We start from the raw sequence: 27,747 nt of genomic DNA, 5'->3' as shown, positions 1-27,747 counted from the left end.
TTCTGTTATCACCACTAGTCTCAACAGAAAAGTTCTTAAAATGGAGAGGCTTTGGAGCCCACAGTGATAGATTCATGATTTCCATCCAACCTTCTGATTTTTGCCTGAAAGCTCGGATTTTGATCGGCCACAAGTAGTGTCAACCATTTTCCTTGAAGTGCCAGGTTCATTTTATTCATTTTTGAGAAAATGCCCACTATCCAAGTCTGAACACCCGTGATTTGGTCTGTCAGGCATTCCAGATGTGTCGTGGTGGCAGTGGCCCCTTCTCCTCACAGTGCATGCTGCTTTTACTGGGAACATTACTGGAATCTTCATGTGTGCTCCCTTTTTTATCACATAGAATATTTAAAAGGTGTGTGCTTGAGGGTTCAGATTTAATACAGTTAATAATTTTAATGCATCCAGGGCATTCTTTAGCGGAACTTGGCCTTTTTAAACTAAGTGTGTGGAAGTGAAGGACAGTGGCTACTAACACACTTCATTGTGTAACTTTCATTCTTGCCCAGAGGTGGGTGGCTAACCCCGCCATTGCTTTTGCACCATCACTGCAAATGTCAATACAGGGGAAAAGGCAAATATCTAGATATTAATGTGAAAATAATTTTGGCTAGTGGACTTGCTGAAAGGGTGTCTGGGACTGTCATGGCACCACAGACCATGCTTGGAGAACCACTGTCGCTTGGAATACAGTGGCCCCCCATCTGCAGTTCCCCCTTCCAGCGTCTCAGTTCTGTCATTGGTGTGTCCCAGAAGCAGGTGATCTTCCTCCTGACGTGTGGACACAAGGTCAGCAGTAGCCTGATGTGAGGTCACAACACCCATGTCACTCAACCTCCTTCATCTCCTAAATGGGCACTTTATCATCTCACATCATTGCAAGAAGGGGATAATAAGACAGTTTGAGAGATAGACCACAGTCACACAACTTTTATTACAGTGTATTGTGACATTCGTTCTAGTTCATTATTATATATGAATATTACTATTATTTATAACTATTGTTAATCTCATGCTGTGTCTGATTTGTAGATTAAACTTTATCGTAGGTATAGGAAAAAACATGGTATAGATAGGGTATAGTATATTCATGGAGTTAGGCATCCACTGGGGTCATGTAACATATCCCTTGCTGATAAAGGGGAAATGACTGTATTTGTCTTTTTCCTACAGATGTATGGGACTCCTTTATGTGCGCTGAACATGACCCCTTTGCTGCTTTTACGCATTGCAGATGCCTGCTGCTGCTTTTTTTGCTTCCCTTTTCACTGTTTATAGTGTTTTTTTGATGAAAACAGATTCATTTTGTTAAGAGATTTATTTGAGAGAGAGCAAGTGAGCAGACAGGGAGGGCAGGGAAGGAGGTAAAGAGTCTCGGGGAGGCCCCACACTGAGCATGGAGCCCAGCATATGGGGCTCGATCTCACGACCCCAAGATCACAAGCTTACCCAAAAGCAAGAATTGGACACTTAACTGACTGCATCATCCAGGAGCCCTGAACACAAATTCGTGTTTAATCTAGTCAGATTGCTCACATTTTTACTCAGTGGTTGCCACTTTATTTAGTTCTGTTTATTAATGGTTTTTCCTATCACGACATCATGAACATATTTTTCTTCTTCTCTTAGTACTGCCCAAAGAATTATGTGAATGACAAATGCAAGCCACATGTGAATAATTTTAATATTTTAGTAGCCATGTATCAAAAACTAAAATAAAAGAGGTGATATGACCATCTGTTTTTTCCCTCAGTGTATCCAAACTATCATTTCAACCTGTACTCAGTATAAAAAATGTTAATGTCGGGGCGCCTGGGTGGCTCAGTGGTTTAAGCTGTTGCCTTCAGCTCAGGTCATGATCTCGGGGTCCTGGGATCGAGTCCCGCATCGGGCTCTCTGCTTGGCAGGGAGCCTGCTTCCTCCTCTCTCTCTCTCTCTGCCTGCCTCTCTCCCTACTTGTGATCTCTATCTGTCAAATAAATAAATAAATAAAATCTAAAAAAAAAAAAAAAAAAATGTTAATGTCATTCTGTTTTGTGCTAAATACTCAGAGTATTTTTTTTTTTTAATATTCTATTTACCTGACAGAGAGAAATCACAACTAGGCAGAGAGGCAGGCAGAGAGAGAGGAGGAAGCCGGCTCCCTGTGGAGCAGAAAGCCTGATGTGGGGCTCGATCCCAGGACCCTGAGATCACGACCTGAGCCAAAGGCAGAGGCTTTAACCCACTGAGCCACTCAGGCGCCCCAGTCCTTGTATGTTTTTACATGTACGGCATGCATTGCTTAGGATGCTCGCATCTCACAGCTCAGTAGCCACGGATGACACAGTAAACAGCACAGGCCTCTACTTCTGTTGTTGGGCCTTTCATGTTTAGACCTGCACCCCTCCTTGAATTGAAATTATTTTTATATGGTGTGAGGTAAAGGTCAAAGTAAATTTATTTCCATGTGATAATCAGTTCCCTAGCAGCATTTGTTGAAATGACTGTTGCTCCCTCCTCCTCCTTGCCCCCACTTTTCAACACCACCTTTGTTATAAATCAAGCATCTGTATATGTGTGGATGTATTTCTGGGTTCTGGGTTCTGTTCCATGGCTTGCTTTGTCCTTGTGCCAACAGCATGTTGTCTTAATTACTGTAGTTTTGTAATAAATCTCATTTTCAGAGAAAAAGTGCTGTTACCTTGTACTCTTCAAACATATCTTAGTTATTCATTCTTCGTATTTCTGTAGAACTGAAAATTATCTTGTCAATTTATTTATTTAAATATTTAATTAATTTGTTTATTTGACAGAGATCACAGAGAGAGAGGAGGAAACAGGCTCCCTGTTGAGCAGAGAGCCCGGTGTGGGGCTGGATCCCAGGACCCCGAGATCATGAACTGACCCGAAGGCAGAGGCTTATTTAACACACTGAGCTACCCAGGCATCCCATCTTGTCAATTTATACACACACACAAAGACATAAAATCCCAAAATAGAAAAATAACCTTGTTGGGGTTTGACTGGGATTACATGGAGTCTGCAAATCAATAGGAGGGGAATTAACTTCTTTCTAATATTCCTTATCTAATAATTCTGGGGTACCTGGGAGGTTCGGTCGGTTGAGCGTCTGACTCTTGGTTTTGACTGAGGTCATAATCTCATGGGTCTTGGGACCGAGCAGCAGGGAGTCTGCTTGGAGATTCTCTCTCTCTCTCTCTCAAATACATAAAGCTTTTTAAACAGAAATCTAATAATCCCCACTGAGTATGGAATCTTTTTCTATTTATATGTGTTTTACATTTTTTCAGTATCATTACACTGCCCTTTTAAATTAAAAAGGGTGGAGGTTGCCAGGGTAATGTGGTCAGTTAAGCATCTGACTCTTGGTTCTGGCTCAGGTCATGACCTTGGGGTCTTGGGATTGAGCCACACATTGGGCTCTGCACTCAGTGCAGAGTCTGTTTGAGATTTTTTTTTCTCCCTCTGCCCCTCCCTCCCTCAAATAAATAAATACATAAGTCTTTAAAAAAAAAAAAGATTGTCCCATAGGTATTGGACTTTTATCTGTTCTATTTTAAATGGTATCTTCTCCATTTCCTCCTCTAACTTTATCAGTACAGATGTATTGACTTACCTTTTTATTTTTTATTTTGATCTACTTTTTAAGATTTATTTATTTATGAGTGAGAGAATGTGTGTATGTGCGTGTGGCAGGGCTAGGGCAGAGGGAGAGAGAGAGGAAGAGAATCTCAAGCCGACTCTGCATCGGGCACAGAGCCTGACACGGGGTTCTATATCATGACCTGAGCCAAAAACCCAAGAGCTGCTTAACCAACTGTACCACCCAGGCATCCCAACTTCTCTAAGTTGTTAATTAAAAGGACATTGTAAGATCCCCATTTTATGAGTCAAACAGGTCTTGATTTTTTAAATTGGTGTGGAATCCCAATTTTTTTTTTTAAAAGAGTTGCAATTTCAAATTACAGTCAGTTTGCCTCAGATGTTTTTGTATTGCTGGGTGGACCTGCAGCACTCACTAAACAACTCCACACACATGACTTTTACTCACCTTCTCAACTTTGGTCACGGGCACAACCCTGAAGACCGAAGGCAGAGTGAGCAGTGCAATCTGAAGGAGGCAGTTCTAGAGGATATCCGACGTTTGAGACAGAGATGAGTGAAAAGCAGATACCAGAGAAATAGAAGGAAAAACAAGAAAGTGTGATAAGTAGAGCAAAGTGATGGTAGTCATATAAAGGATGGTGTGGTTGGTAGTGGTTGGGCCTGGGATTGTATTTTTTTGCCCTACTTGAAGATGATAAGCTACCTTGTTACTATTTCGTGGGTGCTGGCGGGGGACATGAGACTCCTGGGTCAGAGACAGAGGACTTTATTGCTCACAGCACAGCAGCTCGCATGAGCATGAGCATGAGCATGTCTGCTCCCCTTGCTCCCTCTCCCTGCCCAAACTCCATGTCTGTGAAATGGGGAGGTCTGCATCCTTGCCGCGGGTACAGGGACTTTGTCTTGGTGCTCAGGAGCACTGGGTGTGGGAATCTGCCACTTTCGTAGTGTGGAGGAGGCAAGCCTGCACTTTGTCTCAAGGTTATCTGCAGCACGAAGCCAGAGAAACAGCCCCCCAGGGTGGGGGGGAAATAGGCAGAGCCCTATAACCTTGGTACATCCATCAAGACTGGAAGTTGGGGTGGCTCAGTGGGTTAAGCCACTGCCTTTGGCTCAGGTCATGATCTCAGGGTCCTGGGATCGAGCCCCACATCGGGCTCTGTGCTCAGCGGGGAGCCTGCTTCCCCCTCTCTCTCTGCCTGCCTCTCTGCCTACTTGTGACCTCTCTCTCTGTCAAATAAAAAAATAAAATAAAATAAATTTAAAAGTGTGTTGAATTTAAAAAAAAAAAAAAAAAGACTGGGAGTTGGTCTGAGAGACCCAAGGAAAGCTGTCTCCCAGCTGTCCTCTGAACAGACGTTTTATAAGGTTAACCAAGAAAGAATAGGAAGTGTTGGATGTGGCAACAAAGAGATTGTATCTGACCTTTGCCAGATTCATGTTAGTGGAAGTGTGGGAGCAGAAGCCAAACTGAGCTCCGTGAAGAGTAGATTACTGGTGAGGAAGCTGAGAAAGTCAACTCAAGGTGCTGATTTTCAAGGTGCTTGACTGTGAAGGCAGGGAAGACAGATCAGAAGGGGGAAGCTGGAGGGAGGAGCTGAGCACATTTAACTATGGAAGGAAAGAGCTGCTGGTTGGGGAGAGGTGTCCCCCCCCACTTAAATTTCATTTTTTATTATGTAATATTTGAGAGAGCTGTATATGCATACATATATAATAAGCATGAAGACAGTAAAATGACCACCAGCCGGTGCCACACCCAGGCCATTCCTGATACTAGGGTGCATGTCTGTGTCCCCCCCATCTTTTCTCCTCCTCTTTCTGAGTGGCCACTGTCCTTGAATTTTATATTTATCATTCCCTTATTTTAAAATTCCTTTAAAAATTTTATTGCCTCTGTGTGTATCTCTAAATAATAAGTTGTTTGATTTTTTTTCTGATCTTTATGAAAGTGGTATACGTTTATGTTGTCTTATGCGTCTTTGTTCATGAGATCCTTCACTGTCTGGGTAGCTGCACTTACTCATTTTCACGAATTCATCCATGATTACATACAGTTCAGTATGTTACTGTATATGATTTATTCATCAGTAATTTTGTTAGAAGATACAGAGTTTTCCATTTTTTTACAATGATCAGTGATTTTTTAAAACGCTGTCAGGACATTTGTATACCTTTCTCCAGGTACTCATTTGTAAGAGTTTTGTTAAGAGTTTGTGTTGGTCAGGATTCTCCAGAGGAGCAGAACCAGTGAGGGGTCTGGAAGAGCCAGACAGATGGATAGAGAAAGGAAGGAAGGAGATTTATTGCAGGGATTGGCTTGTGTGGTCATGGAGGCTGAGAAGCCCCACAGTGTGCCATCTGCAAGCTGGAGACCCAGGAGAGCTGGTGTTGTCCTTCACTCTGAGTCCAGAGTCCCAAGAACTGGGAGTGCTGACCTCTGTGGCAGGAAGTGGGTGTCTCCACAGAAGCAAGGAGCATAAATCAGTCCTTCCTTTTTTGTTCTTTCAGACCCTCTCTGGAGTGGAGGACACATCCACCCTCATTGGTAAGGGGATTGTCTTCATTCAGTCTAAGCATTCAAATGCTCATCTCTTCCAGAGACACCCTCACAAAACACCCAGAAATAGTGTTTTACCCACTGATGTCTCTTAGCCCAGTCAAGTTGACATATAAAATTAATTAACAGAGTGCTTATCTATGAAAAAGAATTGCTGCGTTGTAAGTAATTCAAATGCTTACATTTGTAAGATACAACAGTTTCCCCAGTGACTGTTCCCGTTTCTGTTCCCACCAGTAGTGTTTGAGTTCCCTTTGTCCATATTCTTGCCCACACTTAACACTGAGCAGGCAGAACTTGCTTGGGAGTGGGAAGGAGTAATGTTGAGAAGGGCTGGTGCCCATGAGGTTCCACTCGGATGGGGGAGCTGGGATCTCTTGAAAAGACTCATCCTGAGACCAGACTCTCAGGCAAGACTGTGTAGGTGTCAAGTATGGTGGGGTGGGGAGTGTGGAAGTTGAGAAAATTGCTGCCAGGAATCATCTTTATAAAATTTTTTTTGAGAGGGAGAGAGAATCTCACAAGACTGGGAAGGAACTGGGGAGTGACTAAGGTTTCAGATGGTCTCCTTGAGCAATGAGAACAGTGAGCTGTCAGGGTGGCAGGTTTGCGGCTAGCTGAGGTCCCTGTTGAAGATGGACACATTGCTGTGCTGGGGCCCTGACCTGCCCGTCACCCAGCACCTTCCCCTCTGCAAAGTCCCTGTGTCCTCGACATGTGCTCATTGGACAAGGGGAACAAGGATGGGCTGGTTGAGAAGGAGCAGGGGTGCTGCACAGGCTCAGCAGAAGCCAGGCCTCCGGGTCCCTGCTCGGCTCACCCCCTCCCACAAGCAGGCATCGTCCCTTCAACCTGACACGTGCATGCACCTGCCCCAGCCCAGCTGTCCGTCCGGGCTCCTGGCTCCGCCAGCTCAGGGTGTCTTCACAGGCTGGGCACAGAATAGGCACCCATGGGTGGTGTTTGGATGAAGGGATGAGTCTACCTTTAATTTATATCTGGAGATAATGTTTTGGGACCTCAAAACATTTGCAAGTACTGATCCTGCCCAGTAGACTTTACAGCTTGGGAGGCTGTAGGTGGATTTTCAAGGAATTCTGTGAATTCTCTGAAGGTTAAAACAATTTTTGTTTGTATTCTGATAATGGGGGAGGGCATGCTCACATCTTTGGAGGGCCTGCTGTGTACCAGAGGGCTTTAGCTCCTGTCTTCTGTGACCTGGTGAGCCTGAGTACACTGCGTGTCAAGGCTACTGAGGAAGGAACGGAGGTTGTCTTAGTACTTAGGTTCTTTGCTGAGGCCAAGCAAAGACCCACCAAGGTATGGCCTGCTCTGTACAGGCAGACAGGTGGGATGGCCGAGATGATTTGTAGAGAGACCTACATGAATACAGGCCTGACTCAAAGGAGCTTTCTGCTTAGTAGTCAGAACCAAGGCCTATGTTGAATTTAGGAATTTGATTTCGGTTAATTATTCATTTGGCTCTTTACAATAATGTTAAGTTGAGTAATGATTTTTAGGTTTATAAAATTTTAAGTTGTAGACAAGCTTAGATTTTTAGAATTATACAAAGGCTTAGAAGTATAAGGTCTATTGTATTTTATACTTGTGTATGTTTAAGTGAATTGGTGTGCGGGCATGGGAGATGATACTTGGGAGAATTACTGTTTTCTGTGAAGGGGTCTATGGAGCACTCAGACATCCTGCCATAAGGAAGACAATTGGGCAAATTAGTATTCTGTTTTTCTGTTTTCAAGGTTGATCTTTTTAAAGGCTTTCTTTTGATTCTAGACATGAGCGATTATGTCTTGGTTCTTATGTTATTGAAATAGAAGTCTTCCATTTTACACCGAGGAACCGCCTTCTCCTAACAGTCTTATTCCTCAGGTCTTATCAAGGCAGATAGTGTCAATTCAAACCAGTCATTTAAGAGTTTGCTAATATTTGTTTGTATCTTGATCGTTTGCCCTGTTGGGTCTTGGTTCCTAATACAAACATAAAAAATTCCTTTATAATGAGCATAATGAAAGTGGTTGCTGATAACATTTGTCCCTGCTGCTTAGAACTCTCAGACTGGGAAGACAGAACTTGAATCAGCCTCTTGGAAAGATAACCTAATGGTGGTCTTTGGCTTTTCTTGCTTAATATAATGCTTTTGAGAGTCATCTGTGTTTTTGCACGTGTCTGTTTGGTTCATTCTTTTTTTTTTTTTTTTTATCTCAGTAGTATTCTTTTGTATGGAGGAAGCACAGTTTGTTATCCATTCACCAATAGAGGGACATTTGTGTTTTTTGGTTTTGGCTGTTAACATTAAAGCTACTAGTAACATTTCAGGAGCACCTGAGTGGTTCAGTCTGTTAAACATCTGACTGTTGGTTTCAGCTCAGGTCTTTATCTCAGGGTCATGAATTTAAGCCTTGCTTAGAGCTCCTGGATGGGTGTGGAGCCTACTTTAAAACAACAAAAACAACAACAAAACAGTAAAGCTACTAATAACATTTGAATACCAGCTTTTTGTGAACATAGTTCATCTGTCTTTGATAAATACCTAGGAGTAGAATTGCTAGGTCATGTGGTGAGTGCACTGTCTTGGAATTTTTCCAAGTGCTTATACTATTTTCCATCTATGTATGAGAGTTTCTGTTAATCTGTATCCTTACCAAGGCTGGATATATTGACAGTCCTTAACTGTAGCTGTTCTAGTGGCTTGTAGTGCTGTTTCATGGTTTTGACGGGTGTTTTCTAAATGACTTGATAGGCATTTTCTTTTTCTTTTTTTTTAAGATTTTATTTATTTATTTGACAGAGAGAGAGATCACAAGTAGGCAGAGAGGCAGGCAGAGAGAGAGAGGAGGAAGCAGGCTCCCCGCGGAGCAGAGAGCCCGATGTGGGGCTCGATCCCAGGACCCTGAGATCATGACCCGAGCCGAAGGCAGCGGCTTAATCCACTGAGCCACCCAGGCGCCCCTGATAGGCATTTTCTAAATGACTTGCTGAACATCTTTCTATGTGCTTATTTTCCATCTGTATCACTTTGGGGACATGGCTATTCAGATCTTTTGCCTATTTTTAATTAGCTTGTTTGTCTTACTGTTACTGAGTTTTGAGAGATCTCTGTAGTATATTCTGGGTACAAACCTTTCATCAGATAATGTTTTTCAGATATTTTCTCTTGGTGTGTGGCTTGCCTTCTCATTACAGAACACTGTTCTTTGAAGAGCAAAATTTTTAAATTTGATCAAGTCCAGTTTATCAATTTTAAATGATTTGGGCTTCTTGTGTTCTATGTAAATAATCTTGGCTACTCAAGATTATAAGATTTTTTGCTCTGTGTTTTTTTTCTAGATGTCTTATGTTTTGAGCTCATACATTTGCTCTGTGATCCATTTTGAGTGAAATTTTATATTTTTTATAAAGTAAGGTTAAAGTTCATCCTTTTTGCATGTGAATATCCACTTGTTTCAGAACTCTTTGCTGAATATACTATTTTTCCTTGTTAAATTATTTTGGCATCTTTGTAAAAGAATCTTTTTCTTTCTTTCTTTTTTTTTTTCCTTAATGTGTGGGTCTACTTTGGATTCTGTCTTCCACTTTACGTATATACTCATCCTTTTGCCAGGACCATACAGTCTTGACTCCTGAAGCTTTTTATAGTAAGTCATGAAACAAGGTAGAAGTTCTTCAGTTTTGTTCCTTTTTCAACAGTGCTTTGGCTATTCTAGTTCCTCTGCATTCCCATATAAGGGTTAGCATCGTCTTCTAGTTTCTGCAGAAAAGCCTGCTGATATTTTAATGGATGTTGTATTGAGTCTGTTTACCAATTTGGGGAGAAATGGTATCATCATCATCTTCTTCGTCTTCTCCTTTTTTTTTTTTTTTAAGATTTTATTTATTTATTTGACAATCGGAGATCACAAATAGGCAAAGAAGCAGGCAGAGTGAGAGGAGGAAGCAGGCTCCCTGCTGAGCAGAGAGCCTGATGTGGGGCTCAGTCCCAAGACCCTGGGATCATGACCCGAGCCGAAGGCAGAGGCCTAATCCACTGAGCCACCCAGGCGCCCCCAGGTTTGTTTTTTTTTAATTGACTTTGTATCCTATGAAAGCTTATTTATTTATTTATTTTTATTTTTTATTTTTTTAAAGATTTTATTTATTTATTTGACAGAGAGAGAGATCACAAGTAGGCAGAGACGCAGGCAGAGAGAGAGGAGGAAGCAGGCTCCCCGCGGAGCTGAGGACCCTGAGATCATGACCTGAGCCGAAGGCAGCGGCTTAATCCACTGAGCCACCCAGGCGCCCGAAAGCTTATTTATTTATTCTGTTGGTTATTTGGTAGATTCCTCAAGATTTTCTACATAGATGATCACATCATCTACAAATAATATATTTTTTCCTTTCCAGTCTGTATCTTTTTTTTTCCCCCTTACTGTATTAGCTAGACCCTCCAGTATGATATTGAGTAGAAGTGATATGAGCAGACATCCTTCCCTGTTTCCAGTCTTATGGGGAAAGCATTTGGTCTTTCACTATTAAGTATGATGTTAGCTGTAGGATTTTGTGTATCAGGTGGGAAAAGTCTACTTCTGGTTTTAGTTTGCTGGAGGTTACCATGAAGGATATTGAATCTTGTCAAATTCATTTTCTGCATCTATTCAAAAGACAGAGTTTTTCTTTTTTAGTTTGTTAACAATATTAGTTATGGTGATGTATTCCTGTGATAATCCACACTTGATCATGATGTATTATCCTTTCCATAGGTTGCTGTGATGGGTTTTCTGGTATTTTGTTAAGGACTATTGCATCTGTATTCACAAAGGATAATAGTCTGTAAGTTTCTTGTCTCACAATATCTTTGTGTGGTTTTGGTATAAGGGTAATTAATACCTTGTAGAATGAACTAGGAAGTATTCTCTCTTCTGTAGTTTTCTGGAAAAGTTTGTGTGGAGTTGATTTCTACCATTCCTACCTTAAACATTTGGTAGAATTCACCAGTGAAGCTATCTTGACCTGGAATTGCCTTGTTAGGATGATTTTGAACTACGAGTTCAATTTATTTGATAAAAGCTATCTGTCTCTTCCAGTGTGTTTTACAGATTTTTGTCTTTAAAGAAATTTGTGTAGTCATTTTACAGTGTATGCAAGTCATGTCATTATGCTACATTCCTGCATACAGTTACACAGTACTGTTACAGCTCAGCAAAACTGGGAAAAAAGAAATTGCCATTTTATATAAAATGTATTGGCGTGAAGTTGCTCAGAATATTCTCCTACCTGTGTTTTTAATTTTCATGGGATCTGTGGTGATTTGCCCCTGCCACTTTATTCCTGACATTAGTTGTTTGAGTTTTGTCTGTTTTCTCCCTGATAGCCTGGCTTTAGGTTTATCATTTTTATCAAGCTAAGAACCACAATTTGGTTGAACTGATTTTCCATTTTTCTGTTCCATTAATTTCTGCTCTTAGGTTTATTATTTCTTTCAACTTCACTGTTAATTGGTTTAATTTCATAAAATCCTATTTAAGCATTTCTTTGGCTGCATCCTACAAATTTTGGTATGCTGTGGTTTTCATTCTTTTAAAAGTATTTTATAATTACCCTTATTGTGATTTATTCTTTGACCCTTGGGTTATTTAGAATTGTGTTTTTTTAATTTCCAGATACTTCGGTGTATTTTTCAGATATCTTTTTGTTTTCTTTTTCTTTTCCTTTCTCTTTGTTTATTTGAGAGAGAGAGAGAGCATGAGCAGAGGGAAGAGGGAGAAGCAGGCTCCCCACTGAGCAGGGAGCCTGACATGGGGCCAGACCCCAGGACCATGGGATCATGACCTGAGCCAAAGGCAGATTTAACTAGATGAACCACCCTGGTGCCCCACAGATATCTTTTTCTAATTGAAGTATGATTGACACAACATTATATAAGTTTAGTATAACATAAAGATTAAATATTTGTATATATTACAAAATAATCCATAGTAGGTCTATAGTTAACATCTGTTACACCATAGTTACCCAGAAAAGGTTTTTTTCCTTGTGGTGATGACTTTTAAGATCTATTCTTAGCAACGTTCAATTTTGAAATACAGTATTCATCAAAGTCACCATGCTATACATTATATTTCCATGACTTATTTATTTTATAACGAAGTTTGTACCTTTTGACCCCCTATGTTATTATTAGCTTAATTCTGTTGTAGGCAGAGAACATACTTAATATATGATCTAATTCTGAGAAATGTGCTGATCTGTTTTATGGCCAGTTTTGATTATTGTTCTGTGTGCCTCGGAAGGAATTTGTATTCTGTTTTCAGGAAGAGTGTACTATTAGGTACTTCAGGTTGGTTGATGGGGTTGTTCACATCTTCTGCATCCTTCCTGATGTTTTTGTCTAGGTCAGTTACTGAAAGGACTGCTGAAATTCCAAACATAACTGTGGGTTTGTGTATTTCTCTTTTTAATTCCTCCTTCATGTATTTTGAGTTCTGTTATTGGAGTTCTTACTTATTTACCACTGCTATTGCTTCTTGTTAAATCAGTCATGTTGTCATTATTATTATTTATTTTATTTTTACTGTCATCATCTCCTTTGCCGCTAGCATTCCTTGTTCTAAAGCCAACTTTCTCTAATACTCATAGAGCTACCCAGCCTTTTTAAGTTAGTATTTGCATGCAGTATGTCTCCCAACCTTTTTTTTAACCTACCTGTGTCTTTATAATCCACTGTAGAAAGCATGGTGCCTCTTGCTTCTTAATCCAACCTGACCATCTCTTCTGACAATTGGAAAATTTAAGTATTTCCATTTAATGTAATTATTGATATGTTTAGATGTAAATCTACCATCTTGCCTTTTTTTTCCTTTCTTTCCCCCCCATCTGTTGTTTGCTACTTTCCTTCTTTCCTTTGGATTAATTGAATTTTTTATTTTTGTCTTTCTTTCTGTTGGATTAATTGAATATTTTCTCTTTCTGTCTGTCTTTCCTCCCTCCCTCCCTCCATCAGGATGGAGCCCAATGCGGGGCTTGAACTCATGACCCTGAGATCAGGACCTGAGCTGAGATCAAGAGTCAGTTAATTACTGAGCCACCCAGGCACCCCTTGAATATTTTTTATGATTCTGTTGTACCTCTTCTTGACATATTACCTGTATCACTTTGTTTCATTATTTTTAGTGATTCTAGAATTCATAATACAGATCTTCAACTTCTCAACTTCTATTTTCAGAGAATACTGTATACTTGATATGTAGTATAAGGAGCCTTAAGATATTGTACTCTTGAGTTCCACCAGCTATGTAGTCATCTGTTATCTTCTTAAAAGACTTTTAAAATGAGAAGAACCCTTGCCCCTTCCCCATTACTGGGTTGGTGCTCTCCCTCCTGCCCGTAGCTTCGATCATCTGTGCCTGTTCTTCCTGCCCGTAGCTTCGATCATCTGTGCCTGTTCTTCGGCCTCAAGGGCTGCCTTGAACATTTTTCTAGTGTAGGGGAGCTTCTGTTTGTCTGAAGTTTTTCTTTTGCTTTCATTTTAAAAAGTCATTTTTATTCAGGGTGCCTGGGTGGCTCAGTGGGTTAACACCTTTGCCTTGGCTCAGGTCATGATCTCTGGGTCCTGGGATCAAGCTCCGCATTGGCCTTTCTGCTCAGCGGGGAGCCTGCTTCCCTTCCTCTCTCTCTGCCTGCTTCTCTGCCTACTTGTGATCCCTCTGTCAAATAAATAAATAAAATCTTTAAAAAAAAGTCATTTCTGTTCAAAATTCTAGATTGTTGGTCATTTCTTTGCTGGCTTCCCTAGTTTCTGGTGGAAGTGTGTTGTCATCCTTGCCTTTGCTTCTTTGTGCAGAAGGGATGTTTTCCTCTGCCTGCTTCTCAGATCTGTACTTCATCATTGCTTTTCAGCCTTTTACTGATGTGCTTGGTATGGTTCGCTTTGTGTTTATTGCGCTTTGGTTCAGATGAGTTTTTAAGATGTGCCAGTTTACAGTCACATTGAATATGGAAAATTTTCAACAATTTCTTTATGTAACCTTTTTTTCTGGGACACCATTTACCCACATGTTAGACGTCTCGACTTTTGTTTTAGAAATGCTTTTTTTTTTTTCAGTGTTGTTTTTTGCTCTGCCTCATTTTGGATTTTTTATTGCTTCAGATGTATTGATATTCTGCTGTAAGATATATTTTTCCTCTTTAGAAGTTCCATTTGGTAGTTTTTTACATCTACACTTTCCTCCTCATGTTTATGTTTTCTTCTGCTTTCTGACACATAAGAGTTTGTAATCACCAGTTTCAGATTCTTGTCCATTGGTTGCATCATTTTTGTTGTTTTGGGGTCTGTTTCTGTTGATTTGTTTCCCTCATGGTTATGTGTGTATTTTCCTTCTTGGTTTTGTCGTTGGATGCTGGACTTTGCGTACTTCACATTGTTGAGTGCTGGATTTTGTTGTATTCTTTTCAGCTATGTTGGACTTGGAGAGCACATAATAACTGAAGCTAAATTTGTATGAGATGAGTACCAGAAGGTGAGACACTTAAGGATTTACTGTATAGTCATCATGCGCTGTTTTAAAAGGCCTTATTTCATCCCTTGTCACCAGGAAGTGTTACTTTCCAGGTTCTTGGCTGCTGTTCTGAGTCTGTCCTGGGTGTCAGGCAGCGTCGTTGGTGCTAGTACACAGTGGTGAACAGGACACAAAGGTCCCATTCTTGGGGACTGGTCTTCTAGTGATGAAGACAGGTAAAAAACAAAACAACAAAAAATAAACGAGAAAACAAGGGAAACACCAGGATTTCAAATAGCAGTTTGTGATACAAGAGATTAACAGGGTGATTAAGCTCAGGAGATGGGCACCCACACCAGTAATTTGAACGGGTTGCTTTTGCATCGAGAACCAACTGTTAACTAGAAACAGGAGATCAGCTGCACAGATCTGGGAAGGGAATGCTGAAGACTCCGGCTGTGGTACGTCTAGGGAGCAGCCACTCTCAGGTAGAGGCGGCTTAGGGACGCGACTCCAGGTAGGACACTCTTGGGAGAGGCTCTCTGGGTAGCAGAGCAGTTGCTGAGAAGCCGCGCAGGCCGGTCTGACAAGCTGTCACAAGGGTGGGCACCCAATGTTTCTCTCAAGCCTCTGGGTGCTGAGGACGCGGAAGCTTCCAAGGTGGCCCTCCCGCGCCCCCTGCTGTCAAGGCCCCACACAGTGCCGGGCCACTCTTGACACCCAGCGGTGCAGGGAAGGGTGGGTTTGGAGCCCAGACCTGATGCCTGGTTTACCCGCCTTCCTGCGGAGGCATAACTGTAGGATTCTGTCCCTCAGGCCATTCACACATTTAGTGGGTTAGCGCTCTAGGCAAAGACTCAACTGCAGTGAAAGAAAAGCAAAGATGTGTGCTGGGAAACCGTGAAGATGGGTAAGAAATTTAGAGTCTGTTTCTGAGTGGTGTGGAAGGTTCTCTGCAGGGGAGTGACAGGGTCTCTCTTACTTTTTAACACCACTCTGGCTGCTGCTTGCGGGAGGGCTGTGAGTGTGGGTGTCAGCGGTGCTGGTGGAGAGCCGCCCCACTGTCACCTGGCAGGCAGAGGTGACAGTAGCTTGGACCGTTGGGAGCAGGGAAGGGAGAATCAGATTGTGCATCTGCTGAGGACTGGAGTCCCATGTGTAGTAGCCTTGCTGTTGAATGAGGGGAATGGAGGGGAGAAGAAACCTCCTTCGTTCAGTGCAATGACCTGCTGCTCTTGGGGGATAGCCCGGTTCTACCAGCATTGCTCTCAGACTTGTCAAGCCTTTCCAGTCGCCATGGGTATTAGAATCATCTCATTTTCGGGTACTCTAGTCTAATCTACGAAAAACCTGAGTGTCTCCCCTCCCTCAGGGCATCTCCTCTTGGGGTCAGCAAGGGCATATCGTGGGGGTGCAGGGCAGGCAGGGCAGTGGTGCCTGTCCTGCTTCCTTGGCTTTCCCTGCTCTGGCTGGGTGGAGAAGGGGCTCTGGGCAGGAGGGGTTGGGGGGAATCTCCATACTTTATAGGCTATCTGTGGTTCTCCTTGGTGACCAGGGCCCAGGGTTCTAACAGGTGTTCCACTGGTGAGTGTCTCTTGATTGTAATAAGCCCCCCCCCTTTTAAAAAGATTTTATTTATTTGACAGAGAGCTAGGGAGGGAACACAAGCAGGGGGAGCAGCAGAGGGAGAAGGAGAAGCAGGCTTCCCCCCAACAGAGAGCCTGAGGTGGGACTCAATCTCAGCACCCTGGGATCATGACCTGAGCTGAAGGCAGATACTTAACCAAGTGAGCCACCCGGGCACCCCCATAAGAGGCCCTTCTTTAGGGTTTCCTAGACTTCGGTCCAGACTTCTCACTGTCTGCCACATACTCTGTGTGACACACACCCCCAACCTTTGCTCTGCCCCCTGGTATAATTATGGGACCCACTCACCTAGCAGGAACCTTTTTAGGTGGGTTTTTTGATGACACAAGCCCCTGCCCACCATGTGATGGAGGCAGGCCCACTACTGCTCCCTCCCATGTCTGTGTGCCCAAACTCCAAGAGGCACACAACAGGCCCGGTTTGCCGCTGGTGGTGCCCCAAGTGTCTGACCACTCTGAGGAAGCACCCACCAGCTGCCACAGCCTCCCAGGGCTTGTCTGCAATCTCCGGGTGTGTACGTTCCCTTCATAGGCCCTTTCCTGTGGCTTCCTTCTCCTTAGGCTGGTAGGGTGAAGGCTTTTGGGCCAGCTGCCCTGTTAGTGCCCTTTCTTCATTATGGGGATTATCTGCTCTAGGACTGGAACGCATGTGTCCATAATGTAATAGAATCCCTCTCAGGTCCTGTCCCTGAGGGACGAGGGACCAGCTGGGGGCGGGGGGGGAAGAGGGTTGTAGTTACATTCCCTGTAATGGCTGTTAATAGAACCTTCTAGGGGCTCTTGGGTTCCAGGCACGAGGGTTGGAGCCTGCTTCATCCTCCATCTTTGCCTAGAATGTTCTCTTTCTCTAGCCTCCTGTCCCTTAGAGCAGGCAGTACAGCTGTGGGGTTCCACGGGACCAGGACCAGAGGACTCTGCTCCCCATCTCCCCCTGCTCCCCGGCTTCCCGCTGGGCTTGCAGGCCGCTGGCTTTGCACTAAGCACCAGTCCTGATGGTGCAGGGCAGTACATCCACTGATGAGGACACTGAGAGTGGAGCTGCTCTTTCCTAAAGCATGAAAGAAACTTACTGTCTTCCTGAGATTATGGTAAAACTCTCCAAAGGTAGTAAATAATTGGTTGCAAACAAAATTTTTAGGTGTCAGAAAGTTACCCAGATGATGTCCGTGGAGATCTTGTCAGCGTCTGAATTTAAATTTGTTTCTGAAAGGCATTTTTCTAACACGTTAATAACAAATTTCTACCACGAACATTTGAACATAGTCTGTTCTGTTCTCTTTTCAAAGCAGGGCCAAGACTTTCTTCTTCACTCCCCTCTTGGCGGGTCCCAGCCAGAGGCAGGCGGCGGGAGGCTAGCCCTCGGTGCGCAGACGCTGCCCTCGGCGGGGCTGGGCACTGCCCCCTCAGACTCCGCGTGTGCCTGTGAGGCCTGCAGCGAGCGCAGGTACCAGTGTGGGCCCGCGGGACAGTCGGGAGCAGGGCCTGCCCGACCCGCGCTGCAGCTGGAGCAGGAAAGGGGCCGTTCCCATAAAGACGGCAGGCACTTGAGCGATTCCTGAGGACTGAGACAGGAGCCTGGGTGTCAGTGGGAGAACCAGTGGGATGAGGCTCTTCCGAGTCCCTGCCTGTGAGGGCTGACAGGAGCAGGCTAGCACTCAGAGAGGGAGGGAGGCAGAGCAAGTCATTAGAGTCTCGGGCTGGCCTGGGTAGGGGGAGAGCCGCCCCTTCCCTGGGATGCTGCTGCAGTGTAGGGGAGAGGCCAGGGCCTGGGGGCTCTGAACGCTCTCTCTGCTTGGCTTGGGCCTGAAGTCAGTGCAGCTGAGTGGGGAGCAGGGGCTTTGTGGGGAGAGAGAGCTGCCTGATGGGTCCCTTGAGATGGAGGGGAGCATCAGTGTTCTCAACGTGGGACGCCAGGTGTGTTCATTCCTGTTGTTCGAGGAGGGGCTGTGGTCTCCTGGGGAGGAGGGTTTGGGGAACCAGACAGCTGCAGACACCTGAAGCCTGGGCTGGTCACCAGGCCTCCCTTTGGCCACAGCAAGTGGGAGGCCGCTCTAGGAGCAGAGCAAGGTAGAGGATGCCGTTGGGAGTCCATGCCCCATCCCCTTAGGCCGTCTGGAGGGCAAGGGTGACCCAGACAGTTCGCTAACCCTGACCTCCTTGCTCTTGTGCCATCTCCAGAGAGATTTCAGCAGAGACGGATCGTGAACCTCAGCAGCTGCAGAACTACTGGTCAGAAGTGCGCTACACGGTCCGCTGCATTTATCGCCAGGCGGGGACCCCGCTGGCCGACGACCAAGACCAGAGCCTCGTGCCCGACAAGGACGGGGTGAAGGAGCTCGTGGATAGGTACACGTTGCCCCTGTGTCGTGTCCCTCCCTCACCTGCTGCCCAGCAGAGGAAGCCTACCCTCTGCTTGGGCTGGGTTTCTGGACCCTGTAAGCTTGGCTGCACCCACTCACTGCCAGTGCCCTGCCGGCTGGCAGACAGACTGCCAGAAGCAAGCCCTCTGGGCAGAGATTCACGTTCATTCTGATGTAGTGCTCACTGCCTATTTAATAAACAAATGAATCGACACGTTTCTGTCCTTTCTTAGTGTTGAGACTGACCGCAGCACTGCTTTCTGAGGCCTAACTCTGCGAGGGATGGTGCTGAGCACAGTCTCAAGCCCTCTTGTGTTTAATTAGCCCCAGGAGGACAGGCAGGTGCCCGCTGTGGTGAGAAGACATTTTCTGAGGCCAGGTAGCTTGAGAACGTGCTGGTTTGGGAGTGGAGCGCCCACGGTGGCCGGCCCTTCCAAGTGGTTGTCCCGCGGAGGGGACACAGTGGGCCTGTCCAAGTGTGTGTCCTGCGGAGGGGCCTGCGACTCCGCGTGTGCTCTTCAGCGGACACCATGTGCCCGGTGACAGACAGACTGTTACTCTTTCTTATAGTCTGTAGCGTCTTTTTTCTCTTCTTTGAAATGTTTCAGGTAAAAGGGATCAGTTTGAGCAAGGCGGTTCATGGATCGTTTCTCCTCTTGCTTTGTGTTTCCCACATTTTGAAGGGGGCTCTGCAGACTCTTACTCGCTGTGCAGCACAGGTTATCCCGGAGCGAGGAGCAGTGCATGGCTGTGGGTTCCGTGAACTTGTGGAGGAACACGGCCAGTGTGTTCAGGGCTCAATGCCTTGCACTACAGGAGATGGGTCTGGGTGGTTGTGCCGCTTCTAGGAGTTAGGTTTCCTAGTAAGTATGAGGGAAAAACATAGGGCCTGCCATTCAGGCACATGACATCCTAGACTACCAGTGCTTAGGAGAGGCAGCTGGAGGAAGACACTTGGCAGGTGCTAGTACCAGTGAGAGAGGTTATGGCAGAGTGTAAAGCCGGTAATGGGAATCGCTGAGGTTTGGGAAACGGCATTGCCCTGATAGTGAAATACACTGTTAAGAATGTGGAAATGTCAAAGCCCCAGCTGGAAGTGTGTCTTTATCAGATCTGCTGTACTCGCCCTTGTGTCCCAAGAGCACGGCTGCTTTTGTGGTTTACATGGTGATACTCATCAGGAGAGGGGTGTTCGTGAAGCCCACTTCTGGGAGTCTGTACAGCTGGTGGTGATAATCCTTTCCTCCTCTCTGTGGCCTTGGTGTCCTACATGGTCCTGCTCTGTGCTGCCCTCGCCGTCTTTCACCACATCCCAGCTGTGCCGGCTCCCGTCCTTTCTCTGCTGACCACACTCACTCTTGCCACAGGGCCTTTGCATTTACTCTTCTTTTTGTCTGCCTTGTTCTTCCTTTCTCAGGATTTTTTTTTCTCCTTTCCAGTGTTCACATTACTTTTCAGAGTCATCTTCTCAAAGAGGCTACCCTGTGTAAGACCCTAGGCGCCTCTCTGCCATCACTCTTTTTCCCCTTGCTGCCTTTTCATTATTTCCTACCATTACGCAGAATCCCATCACCTGTATGCATGTGCCGTCAGCGTCGTGAGGGCAGAGTTTATTTCCTTGGCTTCCTCAGTGCTGCAGCCGTGCCACTGTAGAGTAACCTTCAGCACACATACACCGGTGTTGGCTGTGCATGTGGATGAGCCGCCTCAGTGACTTCGGCATAGTCCTGCCTCCTGGTCATGAAGCTTTTAAAAAAAAATCTGCTTGCGGGAGGACCGCATGGCCATTTTGTTGAATTTCTAAGGTACTGAAATGGACAAAGAAATAAAGTAAAATGGATGTTTAACTCACCTCACTAAGAGGCGTCCAGTCTGCTGTTAGTTTGGTTGTCCCTCTGTCATTTGAGCCTTCTGGGGCATTCCTTTAACAGATGACGTATATTCTACTTTGTAGGACAGTTGTACTGGTAATTAAAATTGTGGTTGCTACGCTAAACTAGTATGTCTTTCTGAAGTGTGCTAACTCCAGTGGGAATCCCATCAATTTTTTTTTTTAAAGATTTTTATTTATTTGACAGATCACAAGTAGGCAGAGAGAGAGGAGGAAGCAGGCTCCCTGCTGAGCAGAGAGCCCGATGTGGGGCTCGATCCCAAGACCCTGGAATCATGACCTAAGCCGAAGGCAGAGGCTTTAACCCACTGAGCCACCCAGGTGCCCCTAGGGAATCCCATCAGTTTTTATTATTTCTCTAGCCACATTTTGTGCAAGGTTTCCCATGCTCCATTGCTGGGTTTTACTTGCCTCTTGTCTTTATAACTTAGGTGGTGCACTAATTTAAAACTGGAATAGAGGGCAACTTACATTCTTCTCTTTTTGACCAAATGTGGTGCCCAGAAGGTAAAAGGATCCATTGTGTAAAATCCAGGACCTGTGGCTTGATGTGTTTTACAACTTGTGTCTGATAAAGTGCTAGCCTCAAGGGCTCTCTTTTGGTGGCAGCTCGCAGACAGATACTGTTGTCAGCCCAGCGGTCCTGGGCTTCTATCTGCAGACCCCTCAGAATTGTGCAGTTGGGAGAAGTGGCTGCTTTAGTAGGTTATCTCCAAATTAGGAAAGAAATTCATAAAAATGTTAACTGCTGCTGTGGCTCGGTAGAAAGGCACTTACTAATTTTTCCCTTCTCTTCAGTTTAGGGGTTTTATTTTATACATTTTCATTGTTTTTTGTTTTTTGTTTTGTTTTGTTTTTTGGTGTGTGTGTGGGATAGCTTAAAAAGAGACATTGTTTCTATAGTTTCCTCTGATTATAAAAATAATGCAAGCCCATTTGTCTTATATACTGAATTCCTGGAAAAAAGGACAGAGCAGTCTGCTCTAGAGTCTCTCAAGCCAGGTGTCATCTCTCCTGGGTGGGTTGCTTTTGCCCAGCATGAGGGCATGGACAATGAGTTGTCTTAGGGCTCCTGAGAGGAGGCGCCGCTATGTGCGCTCTGCCACCTGCTGGTTGTGTGAGCTCCCTGCCTTGCCCCTCCCCGGGCGGGCTGCTCTCTTCAGCTGAGTGGGTGAACTTGGTGATTAACTGGGTTGGTACATGGCACAGTGCTAGTGCAGAGTAAGTTTTGAGTAAATGCTGGGATTCTGGGGCTCTTAGCTAATGACTTTGTGGCTCTTGACGCTGTTTGTGCCAGGACTCCTTTGTGGTGAGTGAGGTGAAGGCACCTCTCACAAGATATTGAGAAGATGGTGGTTGTGGCCGTGGCTGGGTGGGCGCTGATCACAGCTCAGCTCACTGATCGCAATTCCGTGGAGGGCCGTGTGTGGGCGGTCACGGGTGAGCGGTGACTCTCTCTTCTCCGTGCAGGCTCTGCGAGAGGGACCCCTACCAGCTGTACCAGCGGCTGGAACAACAAGCCAGAGAGTATGTGCTGGAGATGAAGGTCCGACTACTCCGGCAGCTGTCGGCGGCATCCAAGGTGAAGGCGCCGTCCGCCCTGCAGGGCCCTCCACAGGCTCACCAGTTCATCTCTCTTCTCCTCGAGGAGTACGGTGCCCTCTGCCAGGCAGCTCGCACGATCAGCACCTTCCTGGGCACGCTGGTAAGAGCGAAGACTGCCTTCCTCTGGTTCTGTGGGGAAGAATTTGAGAAGACTACTGTGCTCGGTTGAGGTCGTGGGGAGGCTTGTGTGTTGCCCTCGTATGCCATCACCGGCCCCTCCTTTGTGGCGCTAAGGCACCAAGAGAGAACCTGATTCCTCTCCCCTCTCTCTTCCTTCTGGACTGTGCTGTGGGAGGAGGGTGTCGCGTGGATTGTTATCCGGGTAACATATCATGGAAATACAGTTTGGAGACCTTGAGGCCTAGGGAGCGAGAGATGGGGACGATGTGAGGTGAGGACCAGTGTGTGCGGTAGGAAGGAGAAGAAAGACAAATGGTTTCCATCTTAAGCTGTTATCTCTGTTGTCAGTGTGACACGCAGGGCATGACTCCTGTGGAGAGCACTTGCTTCTGGTCCTATGGCTTTCAGTTGTTGATTCCACAGTCCAGCCCTGGGTTAGGGATGGGTTCCCAGAGTCCAGTAAGAACCTACCCTCATGCCCACCCCCGTCCCTGCCCAGTGGCCCTCACGAAGGAAACAAGCAGGGGTGTCTTAGGGGTCTCTGACCTCCTCACGATGTAACCTAGCGCACATGGGTGGAAGGAGGCATGTGGTAGAATCTCAGCTCCTGGAAACCAGCCAGGCTGGGCATAAGAAGCTTCAGTCTGACCTGTCAGTGGTGCAGCCACCAGTGCAGGGAGACTGTGCTGCCTGAGAAGCCAGTCATTCAGGCCTTCCAGACTGTTAGAGAAATACCGATTTGCCGATAGTCTGTGGATTTCTTTGCCATTACCTCAATTTAGTTATTAAATGATATTTTACTGGACTAGTTTTGGGTACTTTCTTCCTGGTAAAACTACATTTTGAAATAAATATAGCACCAGTTCTTCCTCAGATTTTAAATGCAATGGTCTTTGTGATTCTAAAGTTGATAGACCTTCTTGCCAGGAAATTTACAGACACACAATTTTGCAGGTAAATTCGGGGGGTGGGGGTGGGCTTCATGGGCCCCCTTGGGCATCCCTGCAGTGGATCGTGCCGTGCCGGTGACTCTTGACAGCCTGGAGGAAAGCACGCGATGTGAGGAAAGGAGCCCGAGTCAGGAGGGACGGCTGTCTCTGCGTCATGAGAATCTGCAATGGCATGCTGGTGCCCGGAGCAGGGCCCAGCGGGCCTCCGGTGCCTCACTCCCTAATGTCACATCGCACGCAGCTCTCCCTCTTCTACCTCGACTTACTGAAAGTACCCGCTCTTCAGAAGTTCACATCCAGTGCCACCTCCTCTGGGACCGCACCCTCGGACCTTCCTGAGTCCGCCGGGAGAGGAGTCCGCCAAGGTGAAGAGCGTTACCCAGCTGCCCGAACCTTGTGCCAAGCACTGCAAAGCACAGCTCTGCCCCAGGTGGCGCTTCCGCCCAGGTCCTCCTCAGGCAGTCAGTGTGGAGTGCAGTTTTTGAAACAAACAGAAATTGATTTCAGCCCTGCTTATTGGAGCAAATTCCCAACAATTTACATAGGAATACTTTCTTGTGGTTTGGAAAAAACTCGTAAATACTAAGAACAAAACATGGTTGTTTGCTCAGTGATTAATGTCACTTTCATTATACATAGAGGTACTCACTTTGATTTCCAGGGGTATTGCAGACTTGACACCCTGAAATCCTACTTCCTTCATGGGAAATAATGGAATTACTGGATCACATAAACCAAAACTAGATAAAAGCTTTTACAGCACATTGCTGAGGTGGCAGGAAAGGCAAGAAGACTTAGGGGTGAAAAACAAACTGAAAGCTGGAATCCTGAGAAATTCGTGTGCCCCAAAGCCAGCATTCACTCCAGGAACTTCTAAACCTGGGAGATGGTAGTTACAGCCTCAGTCCCACCCTGGGTGGCATCGACACATAGTGCTGGGCCCACAGATGGCCGCCTCTTTGCATGAGAGTGAAGGAGAGGCCCTTGCCCTGGAGGGACAGCAAGGGCATGTGCCTGTTGTGGTCTTGGGGTGGGCGGAGGCGAGGTACAGCCTCCCAGAAATTTTGTCATTATAAGCCAGCTGCCACCTACGTTTGTGGTTTCAACAAGTGCTGTTGGTGGGGTGTGAAAACTCCCAATGCGGGGCTCAATCCCAGGACCCTGTGATCATGCCCTGAGCCAAAGGCAGATGTTTCATTGACTGAGCCACCCAGGTACCCCAAAAAAGAATTATTTTCCAAAACATATATAGTAAGAAGAGGGGCTTCCTTTACATTTTTGCAGATCTCCTTAGTTTTTGGCTCAATAGAGGACATGTTAATACTTGTAGCTGCTTCTGCATTCATGCTGTTGTCATAGGTTGCTTTGGCTGAAGTTACTGAAGAAAGTCCTGCCTCACGCAGATCCGTATTTGGCAAAGGGAGGAATATCTTTTTTTTTTTTTTTTTTTTTTTTTTATTTATTTATTTGACAGAGAGAGATCACAAGTAGACAGGCAGGCAGAGAGAGAGAGAGGGAAGCAGGCTCGCTGCTGAGCAGAGAGCCCGATGCGGGACTCGATCCCAGGACCCTGAGATCATGACCTGAGCCGAAGGCAGCGGCTTAACCCACTGAGCCACCCAGGCGCCCCAAGGGAGGAATATCTTAATAGCCTTTCCAGCTGTTTGTCAGGAGTACACTTGAGCCCGAGGTCATTGTCTTTTTTTTTTTTTTCAAGATTTTATTTATTTGACAGAGAGATTACAAGTAGGCAGAGAACAGGCAGAGAGGGGAAAGCAGGCTCCCCGCTGAGCAGAGAGCCTGATGTGGGGCTCGATCCCAGGACCCCGAGACCATGACCTGAGCTGAAGGCAAAGGCTTAACCCACTGTGCCACCCAGGTGCCCTGCCTGAAGGCTTTTTTTTTTTTTTTTTTAAGATTTTATTTATTTATTTGACAGAGAGAGATCACAAGTGGGCAGAGAGGCAGGCAGAGAGAGAGGGGAAAGCAGACTCCCTGCCCGGCAGAGAGCCCGATGCGGGGTTCGATCCCAGGACCCTGAGATCATGACCTGAGCCAAAGGCAGAGGCTTAACCCACTGAGCCACCCAGGTGCCCCTGCCTGAGGGCTTCTTAATGGTTAGGTGTGGTGTAGGGTCTCCGAGCATGTCTCTTACATCAGAACCAGTGCTGGAGCCGACGCTCAGAATGGGTCTGCCCACACGTGGTTTTCCAACATCATACTTTGGTCATTGGAAATACACGGGATCTCCGAGTAATTTAGTGCAGATCTTCCTGATGGTGTTCAGTGTAAAAAAAAAATGACCTTTGTAGCTGTCACCACTGATCCTCATCAGAATGGAGAAGCTTCAAGGCCACAGTGACAGATTCAAGTTTTCCAAAATGCAGATTGTTGCTTGAAAGCTCAGATTTTATGATTGGCCACAAATTGGGTCCATTGTTTTTCTTAAAGCAGCACGTTGGCTTGCTGTACAAACCCTGCCGGCTAATTCTCTGCCTTCTCAACTGGCTTCTCTGGAAACAACGTCTCCTGTTTTTCTGATTCTGCAGAACCCAGGGAAGACATGTAGACGTAGGAGGGTATTTTTAAAAACATTATTTTCATGGGAAATGCACTTGTGGGTATATTCTACACTGCCCTGGGGATCAAACAAGATGATAGCATCATGTTTTAAAATTTTATTTTAAATATTAAAATAGAAGGAGCCTGCACATAGGTTGTGCTTCCCACCGTCTGGCAAATGCTGTGCCAGGGCTGTAGTAATCATGAAATCTGAATTTTCATCCTTAAGGACAGAAGCATCTGGAATAGTCTGGTAGTTCTCAAGGTCTTTTACACAGCTTGGTTCTGAATACCTCCTCGTTCTCCTTCCAGACCCCCAAAAACCTTTTTGCAATTGAGTATAAGAAGGAAAACTAGTTTGGGTGGAAAAGCCTGAGCTTGAGTCACTGGCGAGCTTGTTCTCCGTGCCTCTGGCTCAGGTGGTGCTGAGTCTTGGCCGCACTCATGCACAGGTGCCCTCCCTGCTAGCAGCCTACAGACTCCCTCCCCATGGCCCCAGGCCCATCGCTCAGCCTCTGTAGGCTGTCTCTGGCCTGTGAATGGGGCCTGGCAGCACCCAGTCCAGGGTTGTCGAGGGCGCTACTGAGATGACCCTCGTGAGCACTAAGAACCATGCCTGACCTGCAGGAAGCACTGTTGCTAGCACACGTTGCATTCCCAAGTTGACTCTAGGCTGGGAAATGAGTTTGGGTCATGTTGTTTCTCTTGCTTGCCTCATTTGGAAGTGATTGCAGATTTCATGAAAAATGTCGAACATCATCTTCCTAAGTCAGCCTTCACCTAGGTACCTGTAGCAACATGACCCCCAAAGGCCAGAGCTGTGTCCCACTGCCGCAAGTAGGCAGGCAGGCAGGCAAGGACAATGCATGCAGCCGTGGAGGTTTATGGGGGAAGCCCAGCAAGCACTCAGCTCCCCTGAGCGCCCTCCCCAGAACCTCCCTCAGCTGGCCAGGGGCCTGGTCTGACTGCTGCCTTAGCTCTTGCACGTTCATTGTTGTAGAGACAAATCATAAATTGGATCACTGCTTACTCCTCTGTCCCCTGGTGACTCCTAGAGAGCAGGGGCTTCATCTTTGTGTCCCTGTACCTGGCCCAGTGCCTGCACAGAGTGGTCTCTGCTGACGTCTGTGACATGTAGTGTGGTCGACATGGCATCTGTGGCCACGTCCTTGGTACCTTCTTCGGCAGGGTTCTCATTCCCGAGATTGGGCAGAGTTTATCAGCTCCCTGGCTAGCTGTCCCGTATAGAGTAGTGGCACTGCAGGGTGCAGAAGTGCACACCTGGGGCAGTGGGAGCAAGCTCTGGAAACGCAGGCAGAATGGAGGGTTTGAGGGTCTGTGCAGGTGTCCGGGTTCCTTGCAGGGCCCCGTCTGTCTGCAGGTCGTGAGCAGGGGCTGGCAGGTGGCAGAGCTGGCATCCGTTTGTGCCAGAGTGGTGCCGCCAGTGTGCCTTGAGCTCTGTCTCCCTGGCTGTGCTTAGGAACAGGAAATGCTCACTTTGACTCGTTCCCTCAGCCCCCATGCCAGCCAGTTACTGGGCAAACAATAGGGTCTTCGTGTGTAGACTGTTTACTAACACCTGCAGGTGTGATCATGTGAGTTCACTGGGCCTAAGTTGTAGAAGGCATCACCACGAGTAACCCATTTCATGGAGTATTGCTACATCATGTTAAGTAGTTCCTCCAATTGTCAGTGGGTTAGGGAAGGAGCACATATGAAGGATGTGCGATGACTGAAACACACAGCCCCTACAGCATAGCGTAGCTTACAGGTGGACACGTGGAGTCCCACATGCATATGCTTGTAGTGAGATCTGTGCTCAGGAAAGGTACCCTCTCTGTCCTGGTCACCTTGTGTTGAGGGCAGATGGATGTTTCTTTTGGTATCACTCTCTGTGATGGCCAGGACACTCCCAAATGTTTAAAATTTAAAGTAACTGCTGAGTTTGCCTT

General features: G+C 46.0%; 1 protein-coding gene across 3 annotated transcripts in view; it reads left to right on the top strand.

The window, feature by feature from the left end:
- The window catches only part of FAM193A (family with sequence similarity 193 member A), a 159,261-nt gene that overhangs the window by 72,759 nt on the left and 58,755 nt on the right, over window positions 1–27,747 (top strand). For 2 of the 3 annotated variants that reach the window (XM_045997105.1, XM_045997106.1), the window contains exons 3-5: window positions 17,594–17,751; window positions 18,486–18,653; window positions 22,029–22,263. In XM_045997105.1, coding sequence (XP_045853061.1) covers window positions 17,594–17,751; window positions 18,486–18,653; window positions 22,029–22,263 — 561 coding nt within the window. The remainder of the gene's footprint in view (window positions 1–17,593; window positions 17,752–18,485; window positions 18,654–22,028; window positions 22,264–27,747) is intronic. The other variant, XM_045997104.1, reaches the window with a different exon arrangement.

The sequence above is a fragment of the Meles meles genome, chromosome 2 (assembly GCF_922984935.1).
Source record: "Meles meles chromosome 2, mMelMel3.1 paternal haplotype, whole genome shotgun sequence".
NCBI classification, from domain to species: Eukaryota; Metazoa; Chordata; class Mammalia; order Carnivora; family Mustelidae; genus Meles; species Meles meles.
Note: the sequence above shows the minus strand (reverse complement) of the source record. Positions and strands in the feature narration are given on the sequence as shown.